General features: G+C 41.0%; 2 protein-coding genes across 8 annotated transcripts in view; one reads left to right on the top strand and one right to left on the bottom strand.

Moving 5' to 3' along the window:
• Positions 1–1664, bottom strand: part of LOC137256339 (sepiapterin reductase-like) — a 46016-nt gene extending 44352 nt beyond the window's left edge. The window contains exon 1 of the mRNA XM_067794116.1: positions 1373–1664. Coding sequence (XP_067650217.1) covers positions 1373–1651 — 279 coding nt within the window. The 5' untranslated portion in view covers positions 1652–1664. The remainder of the gene's footprint in view (positions 1–1372) is intronic.
• Positions 1665–4520: 2856 nt separating this feature from the next.
• Positions 4521–15973, top strand: part of LOC137255641 (polypeptide N-acetylgalactosaminyltransferase 5-like) — a 31021-nt gene continuing 19568 nt past the window's right edge. For 2 of the 7 annotated variants that reach the window (XM_067793107.1, XM_067793102.1), the window contains exons 1-3: positions 4594–4676; positions 14552–15012; positions 15301–15454. In XM_067793107.1, coding sequence (XP_067649208.1) covers positions 4639–4676; positions 14552–15012; positions 15301–15454 — 653 coding nt within the window. In that variant the 5' untranslated portion in view covers positions 4594–4638. Of the gene's footprint in view, positions 4677–11155; positions 11301–14551; positions 15013–15300; positions 15455–15973 lie in introns of those variants that run through there. The other 5 variants (XM_067793105.1, XM_067793109.1, XM_067793106.1 and 2 more) reach the window with 5 other exon arrangements.

Below are 15973 nucleotides of genomic sequence, written 5' to 3'. Positions count from 1 at the left end.
ATTTTATCCTCAGACTACTGTTCGTTCTGAGTACGTATATACCCAAAACAACTATAAATAACGTTATTACAACGTTATGTTTATGACGTCACGAGGACGTTATTTTTGGGTCGTATGAACGTAGAAAATAACGTTGTGACAACGTTATGTTTATAACGTCGCGGGGACGTTATTTTTGGGTCGTATGAACGTAGAAAATAACGTTGTGAGGACGTGTTTTCGACTCCACAAAAAAGACGTAAGTGGGACGTTATATGCTGACGTTCTGGGGACGTAAACGTAACGTTGAGACAACGTCCTCAAAACGTACTTTTGTTAGCTGGGGAAGGGTGGCACTCCATGCTATCTAAACTTGCTGCTTGCCACTCAAATGTGTATAAATTCATCAATCTGATAAAGTCAGAACAGAACTATACTGAAATAACATTGATGCAATGGCAGGGTGGTAGTTGTGTGAGACCTAAGAAGAAGTATTGTCAGCTTGAAGAACACGAAAAGAGACTGCTGCAAGATGCTGTCTTGTTTACAGAGATAGTGTCTCACCATGTGGGATTATGTAGAGTGATGTATGGGATATAATATGATACAATACATATAATGCGATGTTATGAAATAATTTATGTTACTGAGGTGATATGATGGTGTTAACATTGCCTTATGGTAATTATGTTGACATGTTTTGAGATTGTTTATGATATCAAGGTGATGATAATACTCATATGGAAATAAATTCACGAATAAAGTCACAGCGTCAGTTTTGTGGTAGCCTAATTAACCCGGACCATATTGCACTGGGAACAACTTGCCCTGCATGCTCATTCATGTGTGTCTTCTAATCCCTGGTAATATCCTGCCAGTTGCTGGCAAAGTTGGGGTACACCTAAGACTAACAGCTAGTCTCTGAAATGAACATATTTCACCAAAAAAAATGTTCATAGTTAAAAAAATATAATGAAATGGAGCCCTGAGACTAGACTTGCCACATTTTCTAGACTTGCGTGGGCTTTCTTGGATCTATTATATATACTTCAAGGTCTGTACGACAGACGAGGGTATCACGATGTTGTTGCGCGTAAGTGACCTTGATACTGTCGTGTGGATGATGGCTTCGTCCAGCTACGATCGCGATGTGTCCAATGCTGAAACGCGTGTTTTCATAAACATTTGATATTGATGATAGTTTTACATTTCTTGATTTTCATGTGTCTTGTAAATTCCGCATGCCTAGCTGAGAGCCGCGATGCGGTCCTATACAGTCAAGACATGTCTTGCCGCGCCGAAGCGTGTTAGGTGCGCGAATATTGATTACGCGAGAGATTTGGCCACCTTTATTTGAAATCTAACACATGTAAATTACTAGATGCCCACCTACCTGGAGGGAGTCTTTCAGTAATGTTTCGTACACATGTTGATCAAGCGTCCCCTGGTCAAAAACATGGGTGACGATTGTGACAGCGGGGTTTGCTTTCGTTGACAAAGTCTTGGTGACTGCCAGCTGTTCCACATCTCTCGATAACGCTATGACTAGGGATCCTGGTGGAAATTTAGATGCAAAGTTGACAGTGATACTTCTTCCGATACCTCTGCTAGCACCGGTGACAATGCATACGGTTTTGGCAGAAAACATCCCTTTCCCAGTTAAGTCAGCCATTATCGCAAGAATGATGTGCGAGGCAAGTTGCCTCCCTTTGAAGATGATTTATCATGAAACTGACGCGTCCACTCTCGACTTTAATTTAATTTATTAATATGAATACATTCCAGAAAACCTTTCTTGCTATGTTCTGGATATCCTCTTTTCTGAATTTTACCTACGCTTTTGATTACAACGTTTCAAAACGTTTTCAGAAAATTATTATCCCAGAAACGCTTTGGGAAACGTTTTAAAACTGTACTGAAATATCGAATTGTAATTGTAAAATAATTCATGGATGTTTCAATGACAATCGCTTCCAGTGTTCCGAGCTGTAGCTCTTTTCTAAAGGGATATGTGTCATTCTTATTTTTTTACATTTCAGTCAACGCAACATAGGTCATATTTGGGATTTTACTTTCTTAGTAAAGTACACATTTGTACTTTACTAATTTGTACTTTAGTAAGAAAGTGAAATCCCAAATATGATATATGTTGCATTTGGCCACTTTCATTTCAGTTACCGATTCCAATTATTATATTTTACAGAGCGTTACAGGATGCATCAAATTGAGACTTGCACTGCTTCACACTGTGCATCTGTTTTACTTGGGTGCTAAAGACGCGTGGACGCACTCTATGGATGTGTTCATTAGTGACATATTTATATAAGAACGTCTGATAGTAGCATGTATAAAACTAGAGTGTAAACTATGGAAGGCAACCCATCAAGACCACCAGACCTGTCAAACATGAAAGAAAATGTCTGCGTTTTACCGAGAAAGCAGTATATGTACATCGGATTCCCTTATTGTAAAATGTAAAAATCCAAGAATAAGACATGACAATCAGAGTAACAGGATACAGTTCACAAGGCAGTATGACAAAAGGGAGGACAGACAATTTTCCCTTAATGTCAAACAGTAGTGGAGCATCATCACCCAGATGTCTACATGCAGTTCACTTATTTTCGGTTACAATTAAGCATGGATCTACAAACATTCCAAAGAACGTCTTCACAAAGCGACTTCTCGAAAGTGATTTGATAAAGTTCACAACACCCAAAGCATCGCCAGAGCTTTCCCAAAGTTTTAGTATATCATAACTTGATTCTTTTATTTCTTACTTGATGTGTTTCGTCTGTTCCCGTGGGGTTTTTTTTTGTTAAGATGAACGATGCGGCTTGGTACGATCATTCACGAATACTTGGCGGGTGTTTAAGAGACAAAGTGATGGACTGAAATGACTCTTACAATTCAAGCCGTGAATACACACAACCACCTAGAAAGTAGCCAGATTGAACATATGCTATATTTGGGATTACACTTTCTCAATTAACACTTGTCAAAAGGTACTTTGTCGAGTTTTGTGGACGCCGCGATGCCTGAGTAGATTAGATGACTGACTTCGTTGCAACCCCGCCCCCCTTTTTCAAAAGGCTGGATCCGCCCATGATAAAGTTAACATGAAGTCATGTTCTGATTTTTAACCAACTCCCCCCCCCCTTCCACACACACACACACACACACACACACACACACACACACACACACACACACACACACACACACACACACACACACACACACACACACACACACACACACACACACACACACACACACACACCACAAGGCTGGATCCGCCCATGCCTCCCTTTGATGAGTAATTAAGTATACTCCCAAATATAACAGACCCGTGTAGTGTAAGTCTCCAGCAACCCATGCTTGCCACGAGAGGCATATTGGAGTGAGTGAGTTTAGTTTTACGCCACACTCAGCAATATTCCAACTATATGGCGGCGGTCTGTAAATAATCGAGTCTGGACCAGACATTCCAGTGATCAACAACATCAACATCGATCTGCACAATTGGGAACCAATGACATGTGTCAACCAAGTCAGTGAGCCTGACCACCCGATCCCGTAAGTCGCCTCTTAAGAGAAGCATAGCCACCTTTTATGGCAAGAATGGGTTGCTGAAGGCCTATTCTACCCCGGGACCTTCGGTGGCATATCTGTGTTAAGGGCAACGCAACGTGTTCTATGGAAATGTTGGGATTTTCCAGCAGGACAAAGATCCAAAACTTCGTTAAAGGCATTCACAGGCCTGGTTTCGCACCCAGAATATGACATTATTAGACTAACCAAGCTATAGCCCTGACCTAAATCCAATACAAAATGTTTGGGGACGTATGAAGGAAAGTGTCAGTGAGAAGAATCTGACAAATATTGCTGAAATGAAAGCGGAGCTGGTCCGCTATATGGACAGCATGGACCACGACTTTCTAACTTCTTTGATCAGTAGTATGCCCCGCCGGATTGAAGCCTGCATTGCTGCCCATGGTGACTAGACAAAATTGTAACTGTTCAACTGTCTTTGAATCTGGAGTTATGTTCTGCCAATATTCACATTTAATACGTGAGTATTGAGCGAAAACAAAATTAAAAATTTGCAGTCTTTAAATTCTCAATAATTTCTGGTAAAGCTGTTCCATAATCAACGTCGAGCCCCAGCCTAATAACCACTAAGAACGTTTGGGGTACCGTAGAGGGACGCATGCGTCAACATCAGAGGACGCTGAACATGTTGTCTGAACTTGTCCAGGCACTGTCAGAGATACCCTCAAATACCCACTAATGATCCAAAAACGTCAATTTAGAAATATCTTGTTATTATACATGTTCAGTATAAAAACGTGCTGTACCCAGAACAAGATAAACAGGCAGCTAATAACCTTATTGACGATTCAGCCCGACAGTACTGATGGTTATTCTTTCGGGATTCTACTCAAGCTCCAATCACTTAACGCTTTCAGTCATAGTATACATACGAGTATTACTGTGTAAATATCACATATATTTGCTTTTAATGTTATAAACAGACCACTAATATGTGGCGCATGGCAACGCACCACCACGCCTAGCACGTGCTCTCCGTGCGACGTGACAGACATTTCCAGTGGAACAAGCGGGGTCTGTATTTGCCCACACTGTCAAGCATATATGTTGTTATCTGTTAGCTGGTTTCGAACAAACATAAAGTAAGTGGACATCTTGATTGTCTCATCTTATGTCATGACCCCCGCGGGCAATATCACTATGTCAAGTTGGCTCCTCCCATAGGCGGATCCAACCCCGCGGATCCGCCACTGCCCCAGTGTTTATGCCTTGGCGTTACCTTCAGTTGTATCATCCCTGGCCTGTGTTTGCATTTCGCCATACGTTACCAACACACAGACACACTCGCGCACACACAAGCAAAAACACAATGCATCTGCATGTACTTGTAAAGCATCTTTCTACGTAGGCCAAAAATTCGGTTTTATTACGGTTTTAGTCGAACGCTCAAAGACAATTTCTTGAACACACTTAAGTTAGTACTAGTGTTACTTACTACACGCGTGGTTGAAATGTGCCATGGCCAAGTTGCAGGTGAGCACACATGGGAATATGGTTGCTCTACTGCTATATGTGTCTCGCGTTCAAACGCATAACCCGCCGCCATGTATTGCCCCAAATTTCGTATTGCGATATATTAAGACACATTCTTCTGTGTACTGCGATATATTTTGAAAGAAGGGTTATTAAAATCTGGCCACATTTTAATATTCTTTTACTCTCAAATTGAATCACAGCTACTTTCAAAGTTAGAAGAAGGAAAGCCTGAACATTCTTCTGTTTATAGTTTTATTTTAAAACATCCGGGGTCGACACTCACTAAAACTTGTAACTGGTTCTCTTGGCTGGTGGATTTTATATGTCACTAGCCGTTCCAAAAATTACTGACCGAAGGTCCGGGATACAACAGGCCCTTCAGCAACTCATGCTTGCCGTAAAGAGGCGACTTACGGGATCGGGTGGTCAGACTAGCTGACTTGGTTGACACATGTCATTGGTTCCCAATTTGTGCAGATCGATGTTGATGTTGTTGATCACTGGATTGTCTGGTCCAGACTCGATTATTTACAGACCGCCGCCATATAGCTGGAATGTTGGAATGCTGGAGCGCGGCGTAAAACTAAACTCACTCACTCTTTGACCATCAAAGGATGCTGAATTTCAAATGATTTAAAGAATCTGAGCTAGTGTACACATCTTTATTACTGAAGAAAGATTTAATCACAAACCTATTTGAATATAAGTATTGTTAACCTATTTCTTGAATGGCATTTTGTGCACTTTCTTATAAGGAAATAATTTTACAGAACAGTCAAGATGGGCGAAAGTCACTCTGTATTAGGTAAAGTACATGTACACTTTCTTTATATTAGACAGAATAATGAAAAAATAATTGGAACTTGAGAAACATAGCCTTGTAATATGATAGAAGCTTACCTCGTACACATTTAAAACTTTGATGTTTAATCCAACTGTTGATAAATAACAAACGTATTTATTACATTATTCAAAAAATACAATTTCAGCTTATTTAATAAATAAAATAAAAATAAGAATTTACGATAAGACCACGAAGGAGACTAAACCCCCCCCCCCCCCCCCCCACACACACACACACACACACTATTTTGATCCATTTGCAAGACGCCATAATATCCTTTCACCTGTCTCTTTTATATTTCAGTTTTACATAATCAGACAAAGAGAATGGAAAGCTCTAATCATCGATAATATTATTACAGTAACCTTGCAAGGAGTATTTTCACAGTTATAAGAAGTGATTTTATGCTCTTTTTTTTGTTGCTTTTTTCTGCTATAAGCTGCATGACTGGGGAAAATGAGGCACGTAACCGAAGACAATCATATTACAACAATGGATACCGTCCTCATAACAGAAAACTACCATACAATTTTCTGTGGTACAATAATACTATGCTAAAAGTGATAAGCAACAACATCGCCACATATATGTAAATCATGGAACTTATTGGACGTATCGTGCAAGATGACGACCGGTGACAAATATTATTTTTGAAAATTATTTCGCATTAAACATCGCATAAAAGGCGACTCGACTTGTCGTAAGAGGCGACTAACGGGATCGGGTGGTCAGGCTCGCTGACTTGGTTGACACATGTCATCGGTTCCCAATCGCGCAGATCGATGTTCATGTTGCTGATCACTGGATTGTCTGGTCCAGATTCGATTATTTACAGACCGCCGCCATATAGCTGGAATATTGCTGAGTGTGGCGTAAAACTAAACTCACTCACTCATTAAACATCGAGCCGAGCATGAAGATCGAGGTGACGAAAGCCGAGATGTTACTTGACTTTCGTTACATGATAGCACGAAAAGATGGAAGTACACACGTAGTAACTTGGATGAACGTTTGAAAAACTGGTATAAAACCGTATCGCGACACGTTATTGTTACAATTTCGTATTTGGGTATACTGGTATACAGGTAATACCGTGCAACCCTAACAGATTGTGTTTGAATGCAAGACGTCCACGTGTCATCATCCCACAGCTTTCATCTGGGATGCCAGCACTGGGATAATAATGTACTACTGACATAAAGAAACTGCATTATTTGATGTGATGCCATTTCTTAATGCAAGACAACAACATAACTTGAGGTGTTTACCTTAATCGCTGCTTAAATGTTGACAGGAAAATATCGAAATCTGTATGATCTGACACTTAACATCGTAACCGCACTGGAGTCAAAACTCAGTTCACACATTCATTATTGTGAGTGGCAACCACTGGTGTTGATGCAGGCTTGACAGGGACGACATAAAGCGATTGATGAAAGCTATGGGAATGTTGTTCCATATCTGAACTACACTAATGAATGTCCGTTGACGTTGCTCCATTTCATCACAAGCACGCTCGATAGGGGACAGGTGCGGGGAAACGGGTAGCCAGGAAGTACTGGGATGTTCTTCTGTATCAGGAAATCTGTCACAATATGAGCGACATGTGAGTGGGCATTTTCTTGCTGAAGCGTGAAGTTACGTCACGGTCCTTGAATGAACGGCTGCACATGAAGCCCAATAATCTCACCCCCCTGTCGCAGACTTGTCGGATTTGTGGCCCCATACCATAACGCTTCACTAAGCAAAACGTGTCTGTCGGTGACGTTTGAGCAGAACTGGACGCATTGCAGGCCGTCGAGACAGGTTTTGTGCTCTCCAAGTAAGTTCCGTACAGTCCTGGAACTGATTGGATATTAGCCCGGAATGGTCCGTGCTGGCAAAAAGACACTCTGGAATCACACGTGGATGGACGGTCCGAACTCTCGTGTTACCATTTTGTTAGAAAGTGGACACCAAAATGTCAGGTCACATCAATCGAAAGGTAAACATAATCTTCTTGGATCGTTTTGTCGACTTGGTCGGTTGCTTCTCACCTTTGCAATGGTCGATATTCAGACGGCTAACTGTTTGGCCCACATGCACGCATTTGCAGGTTTTCGCCTTATAGCTGCTATCTTCACGAGCTCGGCTACAAGCATGGATAGACTGGATCATTATCTTGAACGTTATATGTAGAGTCCAGTTTTCGATTATCCAGAATTTCAGTATCTTCTCTGTCACGGAGGAAATAAAGCTGCATGTCTGATCACAGTTTTATATGATGGATGGTTATGTGCTTACACTTGACGCATGTATGGGTCAGGGGGCAAGTATGTTCTCACAGTTTTATATGATGGATGGTTATGTGCTTACACTTGACGCATGTATGGGTCAGGGGGCAAGTAGTTTCTCACAGTTTTATATGATGGATGGTTATGTGCTTACACTTGACGCATGTATGGGTCAGGGGGCAAGTATGTTCTCACAGTTTTATATGATGGATGGTTATGTGCTTACACTTGACGCATGTATGGGTCAGGGGCAAGTATGTTCTCACAGTTTTATATGATGGATGGTTATGTGCTTACACTTGACGCATGTATGGGTCAGGGGGCAAGTATGTTCTCACAGTTTTATATGATGGATGGTTATGTGCTTACACTTGACGCATGTATGGGTCAGGGGGCAAGTATGTTCTCACAGTTTTATATGATGGATGGTTATGTGCTTACACTTGACGCATGTATGGGTCAGGGGGCAAGTAGTTTCTCACAGTTTTATATGATGGATGGTTATGTGCTTGTGCTTACACTTGACGCATGGATGGGTCAGGGGGCAAGTATGTTCTCACAGTTTTATATGATGGATGGTTATGTGCTTACACTTGACGCATGTATGGGTCAGGGGGCAAGTATTTTCTCACAGTTTTATATGATGGATGGTTATGTGCTTACACTTGACGCATGTATGGGTCAGGGGGCAAGTAGTTTCTCACAGTTTTATATGATGGATGGTTATGTGCTTACACTTGACGCATGTATGGGTCAGGGGGCAAGTAGTTTCTCACAGTTTTATATGATGGATGGTTATGTGCTTACACTTGACGCATGTATGGGTCAGGGGGCAAGTATTTTCTCACAGTTTTATATGATGGATGGTTATGTGCTTACACCTGACGCATGTATGGGTCAGGGGGCAAGTAGTTTCTCACAGTTTTATATGATGGATGGTTATGTGCTTACACTTGACGCATGTATGGGTCAGGGGGTAAGTAGTTTCTCACAGTTTTATATGATGGATGGTTATGTGCTTACACTTGACGCATGTATGGGTCAGGGGGCAAGTATGTTCTCACAGTGTTATATGATGGATGGTTATGTGCTTACACTTGACGCATGTATGGGTCAGGGGGCAAGTAGTTTCTCACAGTTTTATATGATGGATGGTTATGTGCTTACACTTGACGCATGTATGGGTCAGGGGGCAAGTATGTTCTCACAGTTTTATATGATGGATGGTTATGTGCTTACACTTGACGCATGTATGGGTCAGGGGGCAAGTATTTTCTCACAGTTTTATATGATGGACGGTTATGTGCTTACACTTGACGCATGTATGGGTCAGGGGGCAAGTATGTTCTCACAGTTTTATATGATGGATGGTTATGTGCTTACACTTGACGGATGTATGGGTCAGGGGGCAAGTATTTTCTCACAGTTTTATATGATGGATGGTTATGTGCTTACACTTGACGCATGTATGGGTCAGGGGGCAAGTATGTTCTCACAGTTTTATATGATGGATGGTTATGTGCTTACACTTGACGCATGTATGGGTCAGGGGGCAAGTATTTTCTCACAGTTTTATATGATGGATGGTTATGTGCTTACACTTGACGCATGTATGGGTCAGGGGGCAAGTAGTTTCTCACAGTTTTATATGATGGATGGTTATGTGCTTACACTTGACGCATGTATGGGTCAGGGGGCAAGTATGTTCTCACAGTTTTGTATGATGGATGGTTATGTGCTTACACTTGACGCATGTATGGGTCAGGGGGCAAGTAGTTTCTCACAGTTGTATATGATGGATGGTTATGTGCTTACACTTGCCGCATGTATGGGTCAGGGGGCAAGTATGTTCTCACAGTTTTATATGATGGATGGTTATGTGCTTACACTTGACGCATGTATGGGTCAGGGGGCAAGTAGTTTCTCACAGTTTTATATGATGGATGGTTATGTGCTTACACTTGACGCATGTATGGGTCAGGGGGCAAGTATGTTCTCACAGTTTTATATGATGGATGGTTATGTGCTTACACTTGACGCATGTATGGGTCAGGGGGCAAGTATGTTCTCACAGTTTTATATGATGGATGGTTATGTGCTTACACTTGACGCATGTATGGGTCAGGGGGCAAGTATGTTCTCACAGTTTTATATGATGGATGGTTATGTGCTTACACTTGACGCATGTATGGGTCAGGGGGCAAGTATTTTCTCACAGTTTTCAGATGTATGCACCTTATGAACGACAGTTACAGCGTCACGTGACCAGCTTCTTGTTTTGTATAGAACAGGTATACCGCCGACATACGCAAAGCTCCCAACCCCATCACAAATGAATAGCTCGAGATGCCAGGGTCCAAGATCCGCAGACACCTGTCAGGTCCTGAAGCCCACCTGAAGTCAACGCAAAATGCAAATTTTTTTCTCAGAAATGTCACTGAAACAGATTTATATTTTTTCACTGCGAACCCGGTTTGACGTGTAATTTATCAATTTAGTCTAGGGAGCGTGACAAGAGTAATGAAAGCGTGAGCCTCAAACCAAATGCGTGAGGGACCGCAGGTATGAATACCATATGATTAATGTCTGTAAATTAGAATACAAATTATCAACAACGGTTCAAACTTTACCAAAACATCTCAGAAGGAACCGACAACGCATTATTGTTGCGTTAAAGTATATCCGATGTCGCTCAAGTGGTTCTCTCTGAAGAGAAATCAGTCCCCACAATTATCCCTTGAAATGTCATAATGCGCATAATAAAGACTGGACCGCTATGTACCGGTGTAATACCGCCACGCGGCTGGATCGGGACATTATATGTTAGTGTGGAAATGTACAGGGCATTCAGACGATATATGGGCAACATATGTCTGACAATAATGCCAGTATTCAATAGTTCAAAGTGGATGTTAAAACGCACGTGTGTTGTTCCCTCAGTGTGAAACAGCTCGACAGGCGTCGTCTCACTCTGTCAAACAACCCTGACACAGGGAGTCGATCCGTGCACTAAACGTGCCCGCGGGCTGTTGCCGTATGTATTGACTTTATTGTAATCCAGCTCCGTGGCTGTGAGCATTTCTACACAAGGGATTCTCTATTTCACTTGCACAGTAAGTTACTGTATTTCTTCCACTAGTTATTCGTGTATTGTATATTAGTACTGACTGTTCTCTTGTAACATGTCTTGCATCAAGAACCATGTAAGATGAAGTACTGAATTTGGTCAGTGCACGCCAGTGGTGCTTGTGGATACCTGAGAGTTGTCAATGTCTTTTCAATCAATATTCAACACTGCGCTTATTGTTGGAAAAATAAATCCTCAAATTGTTAATAACCCGCTCAAGAAAATAAAATCGGATCATCTGAAATGTAGGTCTTTGTCTGAATAAGTTAATGCGACTCATGTTTCCGTATGTGAGCTAATGCATCATTTTGATGATCTCATTGATCTGATTTGCCTCATGCAGTTTTACAGGGAAATGGTGCAGGTGATATATGGTACTCTTGAACAGTATAGACGGCACCTTAAGCTGACGCATGAAAATAATAATGATTAAAAACTGTGGGTTTTTTAAACAGATTTAAACAGTGGTCATCATGAAAACGACTAAAATGAAATCACTAAATTTGTTTACTCACTGAATATGTTTACTCATCCAAACACCATTCACCCACAATATCAAACCGTCTGGGAGTAAACGTTAGTATGGTAGACGTATCACATCATGCATAATATACATTGTCATAGGTGCAAGGTTAAATATGTACATATACTTACATTTCCGCAAGAAAAAGAGAGCATGACCCTGCCTTTTATCACGAAGTTATCAGTCGGGGCACAGTTATAAGTTCTAGGACAAGACAAAGACAAAATGACTAAATGAGCGAACGTCTTCCCTTTAGAAACCTAGTCAGTGATGTTCCAGTTGTGCCACCGCTATGGGTTGCAACTAATGGAGTGTGTGAAAGACCGATCTGTGATTGATTGCACGAGTAGCGGTTCAACCCGACATTGGCACCTCCAGTTTGTAGAATGGCATAAACAACAAGTAACTTTCACACTTGTACAAACATTTTAGGTGTCTTCTCCCGGCCTATGTAAAGTGTTAAGTGAACTGTTCTGATAAGTGCTGATGCCGTCCAGCACTACACATCTACTTTCCGTCCATTCTCTGGGTTGTATAGTTTCCACATAAGACATGTTACTAAATTAAATGTAATTCGACTTACAATGACATGTGATCAGAGCCAATGGCAATAGGTCCGCGATAATGCAGTGTTAACGTATGTTTTCTGTACATACTTCCTACAATAAGTCATATAGTGTATATATATATGTAGCATATAGTGTAGATTTTGTCAGGCACGTGTATTATTTCAAGCCAGGATGGATCAGAGGTATATTTTAGTTTTTCCTTGACAGGATCATTTATTTTCAGACTTTTGCACTGACAAGTGTCACCGGTGTGTCATTTCATGAAGTTTTTTTTTCAGAATCAGATTTTTATAAGTTTCACATGTCTATCTTTTGCCATTTGAATAACTACCAGAAAATTCTCAATACATGTATACATTTTTAAAAGTATTTATGCATAAGAATACCCAATACCATTTAGGAAGTGGTCAAATGTGATACTTGCTATATCTGGGATTACACGTTCTCAGCGTAGATTCTAGTACTTTTGTTAGGTTGAGTCCCATCGGGGATTCAAACCCACATTCTCGGAGTCAGGCATTTAAAATGTTTAAATGTATCGCCATCACACAAAGTGTAGCATTTAACCAAAATAAAAATCGGATGACTTGTAAACTACTGCAAGACACATATTAGATGATCCTGCGCACTAAACGCATTTGTGACAAGAGAGGCGGTACAACGAATTGGGCGAGTACACTTGGCCGCTACAGGTAGCTTGACGATTATGCTCGTGCAATACATGCTAACCGTGACATGAAATCAACACCGCTACTGATTAAAACCTGTCTCTGAGATTGCACAACCATTATTGTGGTTGTGTTATTCGGTTAGTATCTGTTATTAAACAGATTGCAGTTGTAGTAGAAATGTCCAAGTTAGGAAAACATGGGCAAATAGTTCATTCTCAGGCAAGGGAGATAGCATACAATGTTATCATGTATATGGACAAAAATTGTGCAACCAAAGCAGACTCTCTTTTACAAAGTAGCCTTGCTACTGGACTCTCAGCGGCAACTTTAAAGCGCATTAAGGCAGAAGGTGGTAGGAGTGCGAGTGGACCTACATTTATCAGTCTCACCAAGTTGCGCAAAACTTGCAGTTACAAACTTGATGATTTGGACCGGTGTGCAGTCCGTCAATTTGTACAAAGTTTATATGGCGTAAAAAAAACAACTACCCACTCTGGAAACGATGTATGATATGGCAAAGTGCCAGTTGAACTACAAGGGTTCTAAGGAAAGTTTTCGAAAAAAAATTAAAGACATGGGGTTTAGGTGGCGAAAAACGCAGTCAAACCGTAAACTTTTAATGGAACGTAAAGACATTGTTTCCAAGCGTTTGCAATACTTGCGTGCAATAAAGAAATACAGAGAATACAGAGAAGAAAATCGAACACTCATCTTTATGTCATTTGCTTCGTGAAATCGATCGTTGATCCTAAACATATTTGCTCAGTATGTTGTGTTGATTCAATTCGTTGGGATTGTACCTGTTGCCAAATCGAGTGGGCTATAAAAATTCATGCGTGAAATGCACGGGGAAAATGAACTTCTCGATATTTATCAGACAACCTGTCTCCCTCTTGTTTCAAGTGGATCGTTCTGTGGGGCGTTCCCAAGTATGCAAATTGGGGTCATTTGTCAGGTCGTGGATCATCTTAGTATCTGTGTTTACCACTAGACCGCGATAAATCAAATACAATGTAATGCCATTCTTAGAATGTGGTCAAATGCAATATGTGGCTGACTTTGTGTGCTGACAGTGTGGATTCGAATCCCGGATGGGACTCAACCCAACAAAAGTACTAGAATCTGTACTTTACCGAGAAAGAGTAATTCGAAATATAACTTGCTGTTGTAACCAGAGGCTACAACAACGTGCGTTTAAATGCACAGGTTTTTAATTGACGTCTATGGAGCGATTGACTGAGGCTGCATTTAGCATTCATTTGTGCGGTAATGATATTTCAAAGAGACGAGGCGATGCACAAGACACTATTCCATTATTTTGCCTGACAAAATTGAACAACAGTCCTTTGCGTTAGTTAAAATTATCACTTCTATTACTTAATTCGGACTGCTCTTTGCTGGTGACCCAAACCGTATGTGCCTATGCGTCAGTACATAATTGCTGCATTAAATGCACACATTGCCTTTCTTTCAGTGTTTTCTGCTACACTCTGTTTGGGACCGGTCCGCCCAGGATGAACGTCATTTCACCTAGATGGAAGGAGATCAAAGTGGTTGGCGTTTTTCTGATCGTGTACAGCTTCATAATTTCATTTCATTTACTCCGCTTCATCGACGACACAGGGGCCCAGGATCTCAGTGAACAACTCCAGCTGTTAAAAATCGAATCATTAAAAGTCAGTGGGCATCCTAAGAAGGTGTCGGTACTGAGAATGGACGATGTAGATCGTGCAGAGGAGAAAGGAAAGATAAATGACATTCTGGCACCGGTATTACTCAACAAAGCGCCACACCTGAACGTGCAGTTCAAAAAACAAAAACCGATCCGAGCCGGTGTGAGACAGATGAAAGAAAAGGATCTAATATCTCTCGTAAATCGAGATGCCTCTTACAATGATACAAACAACGTTGACAGTGGCCAAGTGACATCGCCTGGTAAGAGACATGCATGTTACACACAAACTTTGTGACTGTTTTGTGTCCTCGGATCTATTTCATATCTTGTAGCCTCCGTCTCGGTTTTCATTATAATGTTCAATAATATACTGGACAAGTAGTTAGGATTATATGCAAATTTAACCTTTAAATAATTAGATCTATTTATTCATTGACATACTGATGAAATATCAATCATATAAATTCCAATATCCCTTATATAACATATTTTGTCCACTATATAAGTGGTATATAATATCTCAAAATCTAATCTTCATTTCATGTGAGGTTTCATGGGAGCTCCCGTGATAATAGACCGTGACACACTTACCCCTCGTGAGAAGGTGCTGTACGACAAGGGATGGGAAGATAACACCTTCAATCAGTTCGCCAGTGACAGAATACCACTGACCAGGGACCTTCCAGATCTCAGGCACCCAATGTGAGTTGAGGAAGTTTCACCACATAACGATTTTCCACGTAGACAATGAAGCGGACATAGGAAAATTGATATGCGTGGGACTATAAATTCGTACGGTACAATTATGATACACAGTGTATGTATCGCTGTGTCTCCAATTCCCACATCCACTCGTACTTGATATAATGAACAGTGTATGTATCGCTGTGTCTCCCTCCCCACTTCCACTCGTACTTGATATAATAAACAGTGCATGTATCGCAGTGTCTCCCTCCCCACTTCCACTCGTACTTTATATAATAAACAGTGCATGTATCGCTGTGTCTCCCTCCCCACATCCACTCGTACTTTATATAATGAACAGTGTATGTATCGCTGTGTCTCCCTCCCCACATCCACTCGTACTTTATATAATGAACAGTGCATGTATCGCTGTATCCGTCCCCGCTTCCTCTCGTACAGTGTATGACGAACAATGCATATGTTTATTTGCACAGTATATATTTTCAACAATTTCCATCCTCGCTTCCACTTCATAGC

The sequence above is a fragment of the Haliotis asinina genome, chromosome 11 (assembly GCF_037392515.1).
Source record: "Haliotis asinina isolate JCU_RB_2024 chromosome 11, JCU_Hal_asi_v2, whole genome shotgun sequence".
Lineage (NCBI taxonomy): Eukaryota > Metazoa > Mollusca > Gastropoda > Lepetellida > Haliotidae > Haliotis > Haliotis asinina.
The sequence above is the reverse complement of the archived record's forward strand: the minus strand, read 5'-3'. Positions and strand labels throughout refer to the sequence as shown.